At 42.8% G+C, this 18,400-nt stretch overlaps 1 protein-coding gene across 1 annotated transcript in view; it reads right to left on the bottom strand.

The window, feature by feature from the left end:
- POF1B (POF1B actin binding protein) overlaps positions 1–17,529 on the bottom strand; it is a 57,153-nt gene extending 39,624 nt beyond the window's left edge. Inside the window, exons 1-2 of the mRNA XM_075068741.1 lie at positions 16,834–17,529; positions 6,064–6,069 (exon numbers count right to left, since the gene is read on the bottom strand). Coding sequence (XP_074924842.1) covers positions 6,064–6,069; positions 16,834–17,469 — 642 coding nt within the window. The 5' untranslated portion in view covers positions 17,470–17,529. The remainder of the gene's footprint in view (positions 1–6,063; positions 6,070–16,833) is intronic.
- Positions 17,530–18,400: the final 871 nt, after the last annotated feature.

Below are 18,400 nucleotides of genomic sequence, written 5' to 3'. Positions count from 1 at the left end.
GTGCTTTGATCCACTCCTCCACAAGTAGAGCAGCACGCCCTTTGGAACTTTTAGTGCATGATAGCACAGTCCACATGGACAGCTAGTGTGTGGCAGGCTAACGCAAGGTAGATTTACCTCCCAGCATACCGTGAACTAAGTGTTTGTCTAGGATATGTCTACAATGCAATGTAAACCCAGGGTTAGCAGTCTCTGGGTTTGTTAATCTAATCTAGAGTATCTACTCCAGGTTAGAAATTGTTGAACATGTGGCCCCAAACTGAGGCTCCAACATCTACATTGCATTATGCAGGCCTGAGTTCAACCACCCATATCCCAGACTTCCTAGCACCCTCCCAAAATGGCCACTCTAACCGTTTGTGGTGCAGTGTGGGAAAATTTGGCTATCCACAAAACCTGACTATCCAGAGAACAAAGGAAGTTTGCTTGTGGGATTGTGGGATACTTTTGGTGCCTTCCCAGAGCACTAGTCCAAAGGGCTTGAATCCTGCATCCAAATTTGACTCAGGCTCAGACTCTTCATCCCTGTGATGGGATCCTGGGAGCCTGGGCTAGTGCAATGCATGTGTAGGTGAAAGGGGGATTAGGTTTGAGCCTGAGTTCAAACCCTGGGCTTACATTGCAGTGACTAAACTTAGGCACCCAACAAAACGGCACTTTTGAAAATCTGGACCTATGCAACTTGCCCGAAGTCATAACAAAATTCTGTGCCAAAGCCATTAATAGAACACGGATCTCCAGTCCTAATCCACTGTTTTATCAACAAGATCTTCCTTCCTTTTCTGAGCTAATAAAAAATATACGTTGAGGGTTCCCAGTCTTCTGAGCTAGCAACAATACTGCGTCCAGCATATTTTAAAGAACTGGTTGTGGGAGAGACTGTTTAATGTAAAGAAGTACCATTTCTATGTCTGCGGCAGCCACTCATGAGAATCAGTCACAGACATTCTTTATCCTAAACACAACTCTTCCACATATTTGGGTTAAGCAGTCCTTTAGGGTGGTCTTTAAATAATGAAAATGGCTAGACACATTGTGCTCATGCTAAAACATCTAGGTCCTATTGCCACACTAGTGCACATCTGCTTTCACCCCCAATCACCAGTGCTTGATTTCATGCAAGTAATTAGGTTTTTTAGCATTATTGAGCATTGTGCACATTTCCCCACATTATACAGAAGACTTGGGGACAGGGGCAATCATCTGTTGGGCAAAATTAGAATGCTCAGTGCTAACATTTTCTTTTTTTCAGTTCTTTCATTTGCACGTAACACCAATGCAGTTAGCCTCTGTGCCTTGTCTGCAAAACGTGGGTAAGAATCAAAGCTTATGCAGACTTAATGGGACAAAGCTTCAGCTAGTGTAAATCAGTATAACTCCAATGAACTCAACAGAGCTGCACCAATTTATACTAGCTGAAGATATGACCCATAAAGTACTCATCTCTACAAATGAAAAGCACTGTAAATACATTATTGTTTTCTCAGTGCCTCCCTTCTGAGATGAGAAGCAAAGAAAATCTGTATTTTATTTAAATAGTGAAATGACTGGAACATAAGAATTGCCAGATCAGACCACTAGACCACCTACCCCAGTATCCCATACCTGACAGCCCCAAGTGCTTCAGAGGATAGTGCAATGACAACTGTGAAATAAGATGTTCCCAGGAGAAGTGTCTCCTTTTAATTCGATCATTTTCATTCTCTAAATTCTATAATTAAAAAAAAAATTCCTACCAATTGTGTTTGCTTTCATTTGGCAAGTATTCGTTTCCACTTCTTCTCCTAGTGTAGCATCCACATCAAGTTGTCAATTTAATTCCATGTGTGCACCAGCAACATTAACAACATCAAGGACAAAGCTACAGCCCTAATCTACATTCCTCAAGTACAGAGACAAGGTGGGTGAGGTAATATATTTTATTGGACCAATTTCCATTGTTGAGAGAGAGAGAGAGAAAGAAGCTTTCGAGCTACACAGAGTTCCAAACCGGAAGAAGAACTCTGTGTAAGCTCAAAAGCCTGTCTCTCTCACCAACAGAAGCTGATCCAATAAAAGATATTACTTCATGCATCTTGTGTCTCTAATATCATGATACAAACATGGCTATACCACCATATTCCTCAAGTACGCAGAATTCCCACTGAGGTCAGTTTGAGGATTGGGTCTTTTGTTAGTTAACTGTTATAGAGCAGCACGAATAACTCACAGGTCATGGTCACTTCCTCCCCTAACAACTCAGCAATGCCAGGAAGATCTTTGTTGCGGTTATCAAAATTTTAAATCAAAGAGGCATTTATCACTGGATAAGAGCAATTCCAAAGTAGGTCAGATATCCAGTTTGGAACTCCGACATCTGTGTTGTACTGTAATACACAGCCTGCACCAGTTTTTCAATCCTCCTCCTAAAGCGTGAATCATAACACCAGGAAAAAGAAATCAAAGTAGAAAAGACTCTACTCTAGCTAAGCATCAATTATAGTAATTAGAGAATGTCAAAGTTATGAGTACTGTTGAAGACTTGTCATAGTCTTGATCACATTTTCTCCCCTTTGCATAATTAGGGCCTTGTTACGTGCCTGAGTGCTCTGCAAGGACGAGGCCCACACACACAGTGAGTTATTTGGCTTTAATGAAGGTAAAGTGACACATCCGCAACGGGGACCCTGGGCGTTGCTGTCACTTAGGCGGGGAACCTAGCACCGAAGCTTAGCTCGGCCTGGGTCGGAGTCCAAAGGCAGACCGGGAGCATACAGCTATATATACACAATACAAAAGCAACTCATACATATGCAAAAAGAGACTTCCCACAGGCTATGTCCGCCCTTTGGCCTAAGGCCATACAAACTGGTTTCAACCAGTTAAAAGCAAGTTATAACTGGCATGCCATGTCCTACAATGACTGGCCACTTAGCAAGCAGGGGCTTTTCACAAGGCCGCCGAGAAAGCGGAGACACCCTAGCTAGGCCATGACACAGTCTTCCGCAGTCCCCTACAGGCCTGATCCTGCAAACTTTCATCATGCAAGTAATCCTACTGAAGTCAAAAGGACTCCTTATATGAGTATACAACATTCAAAAGAAAAGATGATATATAGCTTATAAAGTATAACCATGTTTCCAAATTATCCTAATTTTTAAAAGGATCTGGACTATAAACTGAAATACCTACAAATTAAAATGTGATTGATTTCTTCACACAAATTTCACTTCCCAAAGACTGTACACTTTATAGATATGTAGTTTTGTTTCTCAGTCTTTGGCTCAAGATAATTACTTAGGTTGGGATCGCCTCTCTGAGGCAGGGAGCTTTTTTTTTGTTGTGTGTTTGCACAGAGCCCTGGGCAAGAAGTTCTGGGCCACTCTATGAACTGTGGTAATAATAATAAACAATCTGGAAAAGCCTGGTTTTTTGTTTTTTCTATTCTGAGGTACATACTGTAGTGTGGTGCATTGAAAAAATGTATCCTTTTAAGAAACTGGATTATATTTAAAGTAAATAATCTGTTAAAGAGCCTTCAAACCTGCCTAAACTAAATCCACTGCCTCAGGGCTTTGGAATACATAACTCATGCTATTAAGCTCTCTCGCTTGTAACCAGACATGCCAAACATGCAAAAAAAAAAAAATGCAGAAATTGGGCTTGTTTTTGGCTTAATTGGCTTGTGAGCTGCTTATTGGCTAGTTTTTGGCTTGTAGCGTTTTTTTTTTTCAATGAGCTCCCAGCAAGCAGGAGCAAAGGGGGGGAGCGAGTCAGGGGTGCACAGCAGGCCCACTACAGTCCCAGACTGCACGCCCGGGGGATCTTGTCACAAAGTGTTGGGGTTCTTAGGGATTGTCTTGTTTTGGCCTTGTTTTGAAATGAGATTAGCTTGATTTTTTTACTTATTGTGAAAGTTGGGGTGCTTATTTACCACGTGAAAGTTGACAACTGTGCTTCTAACTTGTAAAACTATTTTATGCTAGCAAAAGTACTGAAGCATTCTCATAGGTATAAAGACCAGGAGACTTCTAAGGTAGAATACATCTCTCATCTTCTAAGATTTAAGAAAAGATAGCTCTACGTATAATAATATATTTAGAGCTAAGGGGGATATTTTACTTTCATAAATCCGTGTTCACTTTCGAGATACGTACACTCTGTTTTTTACCTCAAAGCATGTACCTAGTCACACCCATTTAAATTCATAGCAACGCCTCTGACTTAAACATGTGGCCCGATCACATCCTTTGCCCTGGTCTACGTTGTGGGGGGGGAGGGGGCGCGGAGGGTGAGAATCTATCTAAATTATGCAATTTCAGCTACGTGAATAATGTGTAATGACACCAGACCACCGCTGGTTCAGATAAAAATCAAAAACTATAAAGAATATATACAAGGCAAGCAAAACGTATCTGAAGGGTATCTTAAAATATGAATGTTGCCATTTTAAAAAAATATTTAAAAAATCAGAAATAAGAATTCCAGCAACAGATTTAAAAATTCTGCTAACCAATGACCTAACAGTTTGCAAATACAACAGTTAATTTATCACTATACAATATAATCAAAGAAATAAAATCATGACAGATAAGAACTCTACCTCTGAACAGAGATAATGAACTAGATTCTCTCATCAATTAAATTGGGGTAAATTGTAACTCTGTAGCCTTCAGTAGAGTTACTCCTATTTACACCAATGTAAACTGAGAACAGAATCCATCCCACTATCCAGAGAAACAAAAACACTCAGAAGAGATCATGAAAAGTAAAAGAAAAATCTGTTATAAGCATCAGGCTGTGAGATTGCCTATAAATGAACAAGACTTACAATTTATTATTACTTTTTAATAATCAGGTTCTCTAACTGTCACTCCTCTTCCTCCATGTTAATCTACTAAATTTGGGAACTGGAAGGAGGGGGTTTAATTCTTTGGCTATTGGTCCCAAACAAAACAGACAGATCATAGCATTGGCTAATATTCCACTGGCATCAATGGGAGTTGAGGATGTTCTGCACCTCAGAGGATCTTGACTCTGCAAACCTTCACTCACTCAAGTACGAACTCTTCACATGACGGTTTGCTGGACTGAGCCTTTTTCGCATTAAAGCAAAACACTTTTCTTGTTATTTCATGTTCTATTCACTCTTCAGAAATCATGACTGAGATTTTAATACTTACAAACTGTACTCCAAGCAGGAACCAAATAGCAAAATGAGATCTACAGTAAATACAGTAAACAACTAAATATTTATCAACTCCTTCACGTAATCCACGTGCAATTTGCCTTGAAAGACTCCTCAGAAAACCTCATTAAAGTCATTAGAATTATTCCAAATATACCCTGATCTGACACAGAGCAGCATTTGGCCCACACTCTCAAACAGGAAAGAGTAAATTAAAGGATGGATACAACAAGCAAATATTAAGAACAACATATTAATAAAGTAGCTGCTTTCATCTGTGACAAGGCAATACAGTCAAATATATCATAAAAGACACCATCCATTTCCAAATTTTCTTACTCTATAATGTAATCAAAGTATACATAAGAATAATCATAATGGAAAACACTGATTCACTGATAGAGTAAATGCTATAGTAGAAATGTTTGATTTATACACCCCCACAAGCCCACACATCCATTCATTATCTTTTATGTCCTTAATGAACGTACAGAATCTATCCAGAAGTATTTTTTTAAAGTATCACACAAGAGAATCCTCTTGGCCAATCAGCAGTAGCAACAATAGAATATTTCTGTATCACTTTTTATCTGAGAACTCAGTTAAGGTTCAGAACATCGATGTGAAGTAGGTATACCTATGTGATAACTGGATAAACTGAGATGTGCAGAAATTAAGCAATCTGCACAAAGTCAATAGGAGAGAGACCTATTCTTCATAAGAGTTCTTACTTCTAGTCCACAGCATTTCAAATTGGACAACTCAGCCTCCAAAAGAATTATATACTTCCCCATGTAGGGGAGTGAACATACATTAAATTCCACCTACTCTCCCTGTCACTCTTTATACTCCTTCCAAAATTCTTGCCAACCACTTCTTTTGTTTCTTTCATCCACTTCCAACTACACGCCTTCTCACTTGCTGACACTTGAGCCTGAGAAACTTCCTAAATTAATGTTTATTAAACATCCTCCCTCTACACCTTCCAAAAGTTTATGACCAGCATTCCAATTGTAGAAACCACAACTCACTCTGCGTCTGACCTTTTCGTGCCTTTAGAGCCTGATTCAGCAAACACTTAAGCACATACTTAACTTTAGGCACAGAAATAGTCCCATTAACTTCAATATGACTACGGTACATGCTTAAAGTTAAGCAATCTACTGGATCAGCAATTTAGAACCTCAATTGTTTCAGGGTAGGAGCTTCTTGTTTGTTTGACACACTTAATGTTTTCTAATATATCTACAATACTACACGGAGAGACAAGGTGGGTGAGGTAATATCTTTTATTGGACCAACTTCTAAAAAATACTACCTTACCTCTCTAATATCCTGGGACTGACACAGCTACAACTACACTGTGTAGTAAGGAACTACATATTAATTAATACTTAACGTTTTCCTCTCTAGATTTCAATGCACATTACAGGTTTGGGCATATATCTCTATTTTACAGACAAGGTCACTGAAGCACAGAGAATTTAGCTGACTTGCCTATGATCACAAAGCACAGTTAGTGGCAGAAGGGCAACTCTTGCCTCCTAATTTTCAGCACAGAATTCTGTCTAAATGCCACTTCTAAAGTTCTGACAAGCAGCGTTAATATTTGCTTGTCAAAGTCTTCCTTAAATTTGTTCAGGATTAAAATTCTTCATTTCATAAACTGGAGCTAAAGACACAAAAAGGAATTTTCTTTGCTCGATAGTCTTTTTTATTATTAATTATTATTATTATTATTATTATAACAACCCTCACAGGCCTGATTTTGAAAAAAGTTAGCTTAAACAATAATATATTTAATATGCTCACACACTTATGACAACTAGTAATGAAAACTAGATAATTGTGCACAAAAATTATAATAATTTGTACTGGCAATAACCCAATTTGAATGCATAATCAAAGTAAGTGCATGCACAAATGAGGCATATAGTTGTGAGCACATTGTGTGTGAAAATCTGCACATGCACTTATCTGAAAATACAGCCCTACGGCAGGATATTGTACTATGACGACAGGGATTTTACAAACACTTACCTGTTGAAACACATACTATTACTGAGTGTTATACTCTTTTGTTCAGTCTTAAATAATTTTTCAAGGTCACACCAAATTCAATTTTTGAAAAGTTATTCACATTGTGCGAGTCTATGAAAAACTGCAGATGCCACAAAAAGAAAGTTTTCCTCAGCTTCGATGAAGCACAACACTGGAGATTTGGAGGGAAAAGTCCTGTAGTCTAGAGAGCATAATAGGGATGAAAAATAGAGTTCTATAGACATTTCTCAGCAATCCTAAATACGGTAACTTAATAGAGAATATCCTTTCTAAATAAAATAAAAGTGGGGGGGGGACCAGTAATCTATAAACTATCCTATAGAATGCTGTAGCAGTATATATTTTCTATTAAAAATTCTAAATTCTATATGATGGTTCAGAAAGCCTATACAAAGTCTATCACTTTCTATCTGGTAAAGTACTTTTCTGTAAGGTCATTTTTTTTAACTGAATCAGATAGATAACTTTTACACTATTTTAATACCTAATATGATTACGGTTAAGAGATATAGCCAAGAACCCCAAAATTCCTACCTAATACCCTAAATATGTTATTTTAAAAAGTTATTTTAACAGTACACAAAAGTCAAATTTGACAATTATTGTATTGTAGAATTATGGAGAAGAATGTGTGCCACTATAGTTTAAGTGTTGTTAGTGTTTCTATTACAAACCATAGATGATGCCTGATCCAATTCCTATTGATCCCATTAATATCCGCCTATTGCAAAATTTGATCACCTATCAAGGTACTTAGTTCAGGAACACCATTCTTCTATTCACCTTCCAAAACATCATTTGAGATGTTTTAAAAGTTTAATTAACATTATAAATAATATGCTCATCTCAAATGTATCTTCAAGGCTTTGACAGGTAAGTGAACTTTCCCGAATAGTTGTTAATGTTTTCTAAACAATTTTAAATGTCTAAAATATTGAAGTTGAAATTACATGCACAGACACTTGTGTAATTTTTATAAGGATTGTATTATCAGCTTGCATCCTATATATACTACTCCCATTTGAGACACAGAATCAGATTCTGAGGCCAGAAAGACTAATTGTCTGATTTCCTGCATAATGCAGGTCATTAAAAATTCCCCAAAAGAGAGCATATCTTTTTGAAAAACATCCCATGTGGATTTAAAAATTGCCAGTGATGGAGAATCCACCACAACCCTTGGTAAATTGTTCCAAAGGTTAATTACCCACACAGTCATAAAAAGTATCCCTTATTTCCAGTCTGAAGCTGTATAGCTTCAACTTCCTGCCACTGGATCTTGTCATACTTTTGTCTGCTAGACTGAAGAACCCATTATCAAATATTTGTTCCCCATGTAGGTACTTACAGACTGGGATCAAATCACTCGCTTCACCTTCTCTTTGTTAAATTGAACAGATTGAGACACTGGGAGTGTTTATAACCCTTCAAGTATCAGAGGGGTAGCCGTGTTAGTCTGGATCTGTAAAAGCAGCAGAGAATCCTGTGGCACCTTATAGACTAACAGACGTTTTGGAGCATGAGCTTTCGTGGGTGAATATCATGCATCTGACGAAGTGGGTATTCACCCACGAAAGCTCATGCTCCAAAATGTTTGTTAGTCTATAAGGTGCCACAGAATTCTCTGCTGCTTTTATAACTCTTTTGGCCAGTGTCACACTGGGAGCTATCCACCCTGATCATCAGGTCTTTTTCAGAATTACTACTTCCCAGATAGAGCCCCCTATCCTGCAAGTATGGCCTACATTCTCTATTCCTACTCGTGTAACTTTACATTTAGCTTTATTAAAACACAGTTTTTTGTTTTGCTATGGTCTTTTGAGCATAATACGATGTTTTAGAAACTTATTTAAATATGCACCAGATGTGCCTACGTATCAGGTGCAAATAAGTTTGCCAATCCTATAGGATTGGCCTGGAGTCTCCAGGAATTAAAGATTAATCGTTAATAAAAGATTATGTCATGTGATGAAATCTCCAGGAATATATCCAACCAAAATTGGCAACCATAGATGTAACAGGCCATTCCAGCAGCCAGGCATTTTCAGAGCAGGAAGGTGCTTCATACACACCTTCTCCTTTTCTTAGCTATGTCCCCGAACACTATGGGCTATAAAGGGAGGAATCCCCTATGGAAGAGGAATCTTCAGCTAGCTGCTTGAACTGGATTTAACTCTGCTTTACACTCTCAGGAGCGACAGAAAGCAGACCTGAAGACGGCAGGATCTGACCCAACAAGTTCACATTTAGGCACCCCTGGATCTATTCTCTTGTATCCAAACAGGTTATTTACACTTTTGGACTAAGAGGCACCTACTTTAGCTTTAATTTATGCACTTGAAAGCTGACTAGGTAAAAAATTAATCAGTAAAAATTGAACTATTCTATATTTCCCTAGGGACATGTTTTCTAAATTTAAGGGTAACCTGAACATTTTTGACAAGATTCTACAAACACTGATGTACGCAAGTAATTTCACTCACGGAAGTAGTCCCACTGAAGTTACTCAAGTACTATACATCTGTGTTTGTGGGACTGAGCTTTTACACATGTATTTAGTTAACCAACATATTCAAATATTTGGTGCAAAAATCCTGTGAGAATTTATTTGCAACACTATTTATAATCATAATCTGGAATATTCCATCCAATACATCCGCAACATACATGGCTAAATATCTACCTGCACACCATGGATATTCTATGATTTTGTTGTGAATAATTATAAAAGATATTATGATTACATGGGATAGGAAGAAGTCTGTAACAAACTTGACTGAATTTGCTAAAGATTAGGCTGCCTCTGCCAAATATATAGTCAGACTGAAATCACATTACATCATACACATAGTGAGGCAGCTAAAATTTGTCATTTCTTACAAATTCCAATCTAAACTATTTGTGAAATACCTGTCAATGAGCAAGCAATTTATGAAGAGAGGCTCTATTTTAAGCTAAATTCCTATTTAGCTTAATCCCATGCTCCAAATGAAAAATAGTTCACTTGCTATGGGTTCTATGACAACAGAAGGATTACAATTAGAAATTACCCAGAAAAAAATTAACATTAATTTTGTAAGCACTGAAATCATTTTTTCAATCACTCCTAGAATCACACTTACGTAATTCTTACCCATGAATAAAATGAAATAAGGTAGAATAAAAAAATAAAATTAAATAAAAAAAAATCACACACATACTGTATCTGTTATGAGTTTATGCACAGCCATAAACAGATACTTCAGATAATTGCCACACTTCATACCAGACCATCCTGATCCTGCAATATTTGCGCAGGAAAAGCTCCCACTGAAGTCAATGACAGTTTTGCCTGGGTAAAGACTGTACAATCAGGTCCAAAGACTTTTAGGTCAAACAAATCTGCAAGTTCGTTAAAAATGAGATGATTGAAGATGTATCCCAATGCCATAAACATTCGGAACAGGATGACATCTAAAACTCTTAGAAACTCAAATATTAGTAAAATGATCCAGGAAGGTGTGAGCACACTCATTCACGCAGAGCTGAGGGTGCTCAGCATTATATACATATTACATCCACCGTTGGTAAAATGCCCTGTTTTCCAGAGTTTACAAAAGCCCTCTTCCACAGCAATGACAGATATTCTACTAAGTGAAATCACAATAGATAAACAATCCACAATAAGAAATTACACAAACAGAACAAATTCACAATAGGGAAGACATTTCACTTTTAGTAACATCTCATCAGCACTACAAAGAAATTATGAAACATAATTTTATTGCAGCTCCATGAACTTCTGTCGCTAATAGTATCAACAAATATTAACTTTGCTTTTGTAAAAGATAAGACACAGCATTTCCACAGAAAATGGATGTATTTGCTGAAGTAGTAAGAAAAGAAGGTTGAGGGAATAACTAATACTTGCTGTGTAGTATCACTCTATGCTACTGTGCTGTTCCAATTGCAGCTATAAATTAAGAAGGCATCTGCTTCTTTATTATATATAGATTAGCATCCACTACAAAATATTTAAATCGGTTTAGCTCCACAATAAAAACTATCTTTCCTCCACACTTTGACCTAAGTAAAGGTCTACTGGTCTTTATCTAATAGCATACTGGTATCTGTTCTCCTATTTTTTTTTATAATCAACTTTTCTGGAAAGAGGGCTACAGCTAATAATCTGATTTATTTAAACTGATTTGTGCATTTTCAATTTCAAGTAGAATTCCTTTACAGTTTCATTTACTCTGTAGGTTTTTAAATAAAGCTTCTTGTTATAGTTCATTTAAGATGGGTTCTGGAACTAATGTTTTTTCAGTAGTCCCTATTCTTTTTTATATATTGTATTTATTAAACGTTTTTGTATCAAAAGAAACAAAAGCCACAAATAAAAAGACAATAAAAAGATGCACTTAAATACAGTAGATTATAAAAAATAGGGGTGATACATTTCAAAAACACCATTTTAAATTCTATTGGGACACAGAGAGATGCAGAAAGTTTTGTAACAGATGGACTATCTGCAGGATCATAGAATCATAGGACTGGAAGTGACCTTGAGAAGTCATCTAGTCCAGTCCTGTCCCCTGCACTCACGGCAGGACTAAGTATTAACATTCCTGACAGGTGTTTATCTAACCTGCTATTAAAAATCTCCAATGATGGAGAGTTCACATAAGAACATAACAACGGCCGTACCAGGTCAGACCAAAGGTCCATCTAGCCCAGTATCTGTCTAGCGACAGTGGCCAATGCCAGGTGCCCCAAAGGGAGTGAACCTAACAGGCAATGATCAAGTGATCTCTCCCGCCATCCATCTCCATCCTCTGACAAACAGAGGCTAGGGACGCAATTCCTTACCCATCCTGGCTAACAGCCATTTATGGACTTAACCACCATGAATTTATCCAGTTCTCTTTTAAACGCTGTTATAGTCCTAGCCTTCACAACCGCCTCAGGTGAGGAGTTCCACAAGTTCCTCCCTAGGCAATTTATTCCAGTGCTTAACCACCCTGACAGTTAGGAATTTTTTCCTAATGTCCAACCTACACTTCCCTTGCTGCAAGCTTCTTGTCCTATCCTCAGAGGTTAAGAATAATTTTCCCCCTCCTCCTTGTAACATCCTTTTATGTACTTGAAAACAGTTATGAACCCTCTCACATCTTCTCTTTTCTATACTAAAACCCAATTTTTTCAATCTTCCCTCATAGGACATGTTTTCTAGACCTTTAATCATTTTTGTTGCTCTTCTCTGGGCTCTCCCCAATTTGTCCACATCTTTCCTGAAATGTGGCACCCAGAACTGGACACAATGCTCCAGTTGAGGCCTAATTAGCGCAGAGTAGAGTGGAAGAATTACTTCTCATGCTGTTTTTTACAATACTCCTGCTAATGCATCCCAGAATGATGTTCGCTTTTTTTGCAGCAGTGTTACACTGTTGACTCATATTTAGCTTGTAGTCCACTATGACCCCCAGATCCATTTCCGCAGTATTCCTTCCTAATCAGTAATTTCCCATTTTGTATGTGTGCAACTGATTGTTCCTTCCTAAGTGGAGTACTTTGCACTTGTCCTTATTGAATTGTGTTGCACTGAAATGTTGTGAGGGTTTATTTGTTTGTAGCCCTGTAGCAGGGCCGTAACAAGGGCGAGGCGAGTGAGACACTTGCCTCGGGCGCGCAAAGCTGAGGGACACAGAAAAGCCCCGGAGCATCCCTGTCGGAATGACTAACTGTGCCCGCTGCTCTTCCCGGGCTGCTGTGCCTATGCAACAATGGTGGGCAGGCTGCTGAGGCAGCTGTGAGCCTACTAGCTGCTGTCAGAGAGGGAGTGGAGAAGAGTACATATGTGTTCCAGGGCCGGTGCAAGGATTTCGCGTCCTAGGCGAAACTTCCACCTTGCCCGCTACCTAGCTAGCCCACTAGCTCACTCAGCCCCCCACCCAGGGAGTTGCCCTCGCAGCAGCTACCCCCCCCACGCGCGCTACCCTCTCCCCTGTCCTCCACGGCAGCTACCCCGCCGGGAGACTTCCCCCTCTCCCCCACCCGGCAGTACGACCGGCCCAGGGAGCCTTCCCTCTCCCCCCCCCACGGCAGCTTACCCCTGCCCGGAAGAGCTCCCCCTCTCCCCCCACCAGGCAGCTAACCCTGTCTGGGAGACTTCCCCCCTTTCACTTCCACCCACGACAGCTACCGCTGTCTGGGGAGGACTACCCACCGCCCCACGGCAGCTAACCCTGCCTGGGGAGACTTCCCGCCCTTCCCCCCCGCCCACCACAGCAGCTAACCCTTTCTGGGAAGACTTCCCCCGTCTCTCCCCCCCGCAGCTAACCCTGCCTGGGGAGACCTCCTGCTGAAGCTAACCCTGCCTGGGTAGCCCGCCCGAGCTCACCTCGGCTCCGCCTCCTCCACTGAGCACGCAGGTGCTGCTCTAATTCTCCTCCCCGCCCAGGCTTGCAGCGCTGATTGGAGGAGACTTAGAGCTGGGCTGTGTGCTCAGTGGAGGAGGCAGAGTGGAGGTAAGCTGGGGTGGGGAGCTGTTTCCCTGTGTGCTCCCCCTCTGTTACTCCGGGCACCCCTCCCCGCGCACCCCCGCACCCAGCTCACCTCCACTCCACCTTCTGGGCTGAGAGGACTTTTAGGTGCCCCCAACCACTAGGCGCCTTAGGCAACCGCCTAGTTTGCCTAAATGGTTGCACCGGCCCTGTATGCTTCACAGCCTTCCCCTCCCACTGCATCCACCTGGAGGAGACGTCGAGGGGGCTTCCGGTGGGATACACTACAGGATCATCTGCAGTGGACCTCACTCACCTGAGCAGCTGCTGGGGCTTTGGTGAGCGTTTGATCCTGTGACCCTCCGCACACACCTCCAGCCACCACTCCTGCAAACACTGGGCAAGGGGCAGCCCCATCCCGCACCCCCAGTGATGCTATGGCGAGGGGCAGCAGGAGAGGAAGAAAGCCATATGTGATGACAGTCACCCCCAACCCCAGCACCCACCACTCCCTCCCAGAGCCCTCACCCTCTCTCCGGTCCCCAAACTCTGTCCCAGAGCCTGCACCCCTTCACCCATCCTGCACCCCACCCCATGCCCCAGCCCAGAGCCTGCATCCAGCACCCAAACTCTGTCCCAGAGCCTGCACCCCTCACCCTCTCCTGCACCAAGAGGCCCTGTCCCAGCCTAGAGCCTGCTCCCAGCACCTAAACTCCATCCCAGAGCCTGCACCCCCACCTCTTCCCACACACACTCTCCTGCTCCCAAACTCCCTCCCAGAGCCTGCACCCAGCCCTCCACATGCCCTCCCAGAGCCTACACACCTCCACCCATCCTGCACCCCGACCCTGTGCCCCAGCCCAGAGCCTGTACCCAGCACCCAAACTCCATCCCAGAGCCTGCACCTCACACTCTATCCCAGAGCCCAACCTCTCAGCTGTCCTACACCCCAATCCCCTGCCCCAACCCAGGGCCTGCATCCCAGACCGCCTCCCCCACCCAAACTCCCTTGCAGAGCCTTATGCAAGTGGGAAGTAGAGTTCGGGGAGAGGGGGACTCTGAGCATTCTGGGCATCAGCACCACTAACATTTCTACAAACCTGCCACCCCTGATGCTCAGAGGGGGGTGAGGAGGTGAGCGGTGCGTCGGTGGATGTAGGGGGGCATCCATTTTCAGTATTTTAATTTTTGGTATTGCATTAATTGACTGCTGTGTGCATTAATATAGTGATCCCCTGGGTCTTTAAATGAGGCTTTATACTTGGGGTGGGGGGAGGAGGCAAGTGGCGAGTCAATGGCTGGAGAGGGGCAAATCTCCCAGATTCAAAATCTGGGACTGCTTTTCTCTGGGCTGAGGGTTGCCCCAATGCTGCAAAGAGGGTGTTACCAAAGGAAGGTGCTTGCTCCTAACCCCCGAGGCCATCAGTTCTGCTCTTCTCTAGTCAGCCCACTTGACAAGTTTGATTGTCCTTGGTCTGGCTCCCAGTCCCTCTCCAAGGGTTGCAGCTGTCTGGAGGTGCCTGCCTTCCATGCTTTCCTCAGTCACACCTCATTCATTCAACAGGGCAATTGATTACAAAGTGGAGGAAAGATCTCATTCCACTTCTAGCAATGAGACATTTTTCTTTTACTTTAATTATACTACTTAGGGGCCACTATAACATATTACCAATGTTCAATACAAAGTCATAAAAGTTATACAAAAATGTGTAATGCAGAGATTTATCTACAACTGCATTGATTGACTGCTGTGTGCAGTAATATAGTGACGCCTGGGTCTCTGAATGAGACTTTATACTGGGGGGGGCGAGCGGCAAGTCGGGGGCAAGCGGGTGGGTAAGCGGCGGGTGGGCAAAGAGGCGAGCAGTGAGCCAGTAGGGGTCCTAGTATGTTACATGCACTATGATGCACACCTTATATGTATTAGTTGATTTTGTACATGGAATTTATCATTAAAATAAATAAATGTTCTATTATCATTATTATTCTTGTTATTAATGTATTTTTCTTTTTTTTACAAAGTAACTACTATGAAATTATATGGAGGGTGGAGGGCGCTATTTTATATTCTCGACTTGGGCACAAAAATAGTCAACAATAGTACATAGGAATTACTAAAGAAAGCTTGAACAAAAACAAATGTAGTTCATCCATTCAAAAATAGGAAAAAGGGGAATTTAAGTTGAAAATCATAAAAAAACCTGGACTGTGAAAATACATTAGCATTATACATAGCTTTTCAAACATAGATAATAAACAGGTTGCTTAGCATAATTTCAGCAATGCCCTGTGTAAAGATGAAATTTATAATGCTTTTCTTTAATACTTGCAATGTAATTAATATAATAAAAATTACTACTGGAACACAAAAAGATATCTTAAAGTACTATCTGGTTTTGATCTCATTCCAAAAGCAGCCCCTAGCTTTTATAAGGTTCATCTATCCAATTCATAATCCGTTTATATAAACAGTACAAAAATGATATATACATTTCTTATATAAGAACAACAACAGAAATCCCAGGACAGATTGCAAAACACTTTTAAATCTAATTATTTCACCTGTTACAGTTCTCCACTGCAGATAATCATCAGTGCTCATACATTAAATCAGTCCCGTTTACATCACATTTATGAAGCTGTCACACATATACAGAACACTTTTCCAGATTATCTTTTCTCTGTATGTCAACAGCTCTATGGTGAAAGCGGAACATGCCACTAGTGAACGCCAGAAAAGAAAATACTCTCCTATTCAGTTTGCAAATCTGTTTAGAAGCATAGTAGCCCTTGTATGACTCACTTCAGGAAGTCCAGCCACATAAAGGGATTTTGAATGTCAAGGGTTTGCCAGTCTCTCAGCAACAGTTGTGTAAAAGAGCCTGTGCATCAGTGACCCCACCCACAGTGTAACCAGTCAGTGCCTCCCCTCACACTGTAACTAGTCAATCACCCCCCCCACACACACACACACAGTAACTAGTCAATGAACCCCCCCCGCCGGCACACACCCACACCTCAGCAGGAAGTAGCAGAGGTCCACGTCCACAGGAGGGGGAGCCGAACGAGCCCTCGGCCACGTCCCGAGGGCGGGAGGGGAGAAGGGGAAGGAGGACTGTGTACCTGCTGAGGCGGGTCGCGGCTCCAGATGACATGCTGGTGGCCTGGCGCATTCTCCAGCGGGGACACCGGCCTGGGGGAGCACGGAGGGAGCTCCAGCACCTGCACCCGCTTGCCCCCGGGGCAGCTATAGGTCCTCACCCGCTCGTACACCACGTTGCCGTCCTGATGCTGGTGGGGCAGCGCCTCCGGGCACTGCTGGGGCCAGCTCGGCAGGGGCTCGGGGCACGGCCGGGGTCGGCTCTGCAAGGGAGGCGGCTCCGGGCACTGCTGGGGCCAGCTCGGCAGGGGCTCGGGGCACGGCCGGGGCCGGCTCTGCAAGGGAGGCGGCTCCGGGCAATGCTGGGGCCAGCTCGGCAGGGGCTCGGGGCACGGCCGGGGCCGGCTCTGCAAGGGAGGCGGCTCGGGGCTCGGTAGGGGCTCGGGGCAAGGCCGGGGCCGGCTCTCCAAGGGAGACGGCTCGGGGCACGGCCGGGGCCGGTTCTGCAGGGGAGGCGGCTCGTAGCACGGCAGGGGCTCGGGGCACTGCCGGGGCCGGTGGTGCGGCAGAGGCAGCGTTTGGTAGCAGGGCTGGGGCCGGTGGTGCTGCAGGTGCAGGGGAAGCGCCTGGGGCTGCAACTGCTGCTGGCCACCGTACATACTGCCCGCGGGGCGCCCACCCGGAGACGGGGAGCTGGGCACAGCAGAGCGGCAGCTGGGACGCGGGACAGCAAGTGCGAGCGAGCTGGACCGGGGCGGGGATTAGTAGCCGCGCGGGCAGCGCCAGCACTGGACACGCCTTGGAGCGGCAGCAGCTCACCTGACCCCGCAGCAGGGAGCGGCCGCGCCGCCTCCGCGGGCAGGTTGCCAGCTCGGCCTGGGGCGGGGAGCCACACCGCGCCCCCTGTCACAGAGCTGCCGCCGCGGGCAGAGCCACAGCGACCTGGAGGGGAAGCCGCCAGTTTCCCTCGAGTTTAGAATTGTTCGCTCCAGAGTGGGAATAGTAATTTTAGCCTTTAAAGGCGCTGGAAAGGGGATAGTGCTATCACCCGTTCCCCTTCTGTTAAAAACAGACTGTACCATTGATGCCAATATCAGGGTGACAAGGAAGGAGTTAGTATTAAATAATGAAAATATGTGGAGTGAAGGAAAGCCTAGAATATATTGTTAACATTACTTATAATTCATGGCCTAAACTAAATTTTGTTACAGGCACTAGGTACAAAAAGAGAGGTTAGATAAACATAAAAATACTCCTGCTGGAAAATGGAAGGAATTCAGAATAGTAACACCTGCACAAACCAGAAAGACACAAAGCAGACTGCTCTCAAAAACAGACCACAGCTTACCTTGGTCTGGCTACTGCCAGGCCCAGATCTCATGCTTCACTAGGAAGACCCATAGGGGCAAGAAGGAGCAGGAAATTTGCAGACCTTTGATAATTAAAATTGTGATTTATTACTTTAAATACAACTTTCAAAACACCACAGTTTCCAATAGAGATAACCAACATATTTTCAAATAGGAGTCTATGTATATTTGTGCAGAATAATCCCTTTATATACTTGTTGTCATCAGCCTTGGTTGAACA

Source organism: Chelonoidis abingdonii, chromosome 8 (genome assembly GCF_003597395.2).
Source record: "Chelonoidis abingdonii isolate Lonesome George chromosome 8, CheloAbing_2.0, whole genome shotgun sequence".
Lineage (NCBI taxonomy): Eukaryota > Metazoa > Chordata > Testudines > Testudinidae > Chelonoidis > Chelonoidis abingdonii.
Note: the sequence above shows the minus strand (reverse complement) of the source record. Positions and strands in the feature narration are given on the sequence as shown.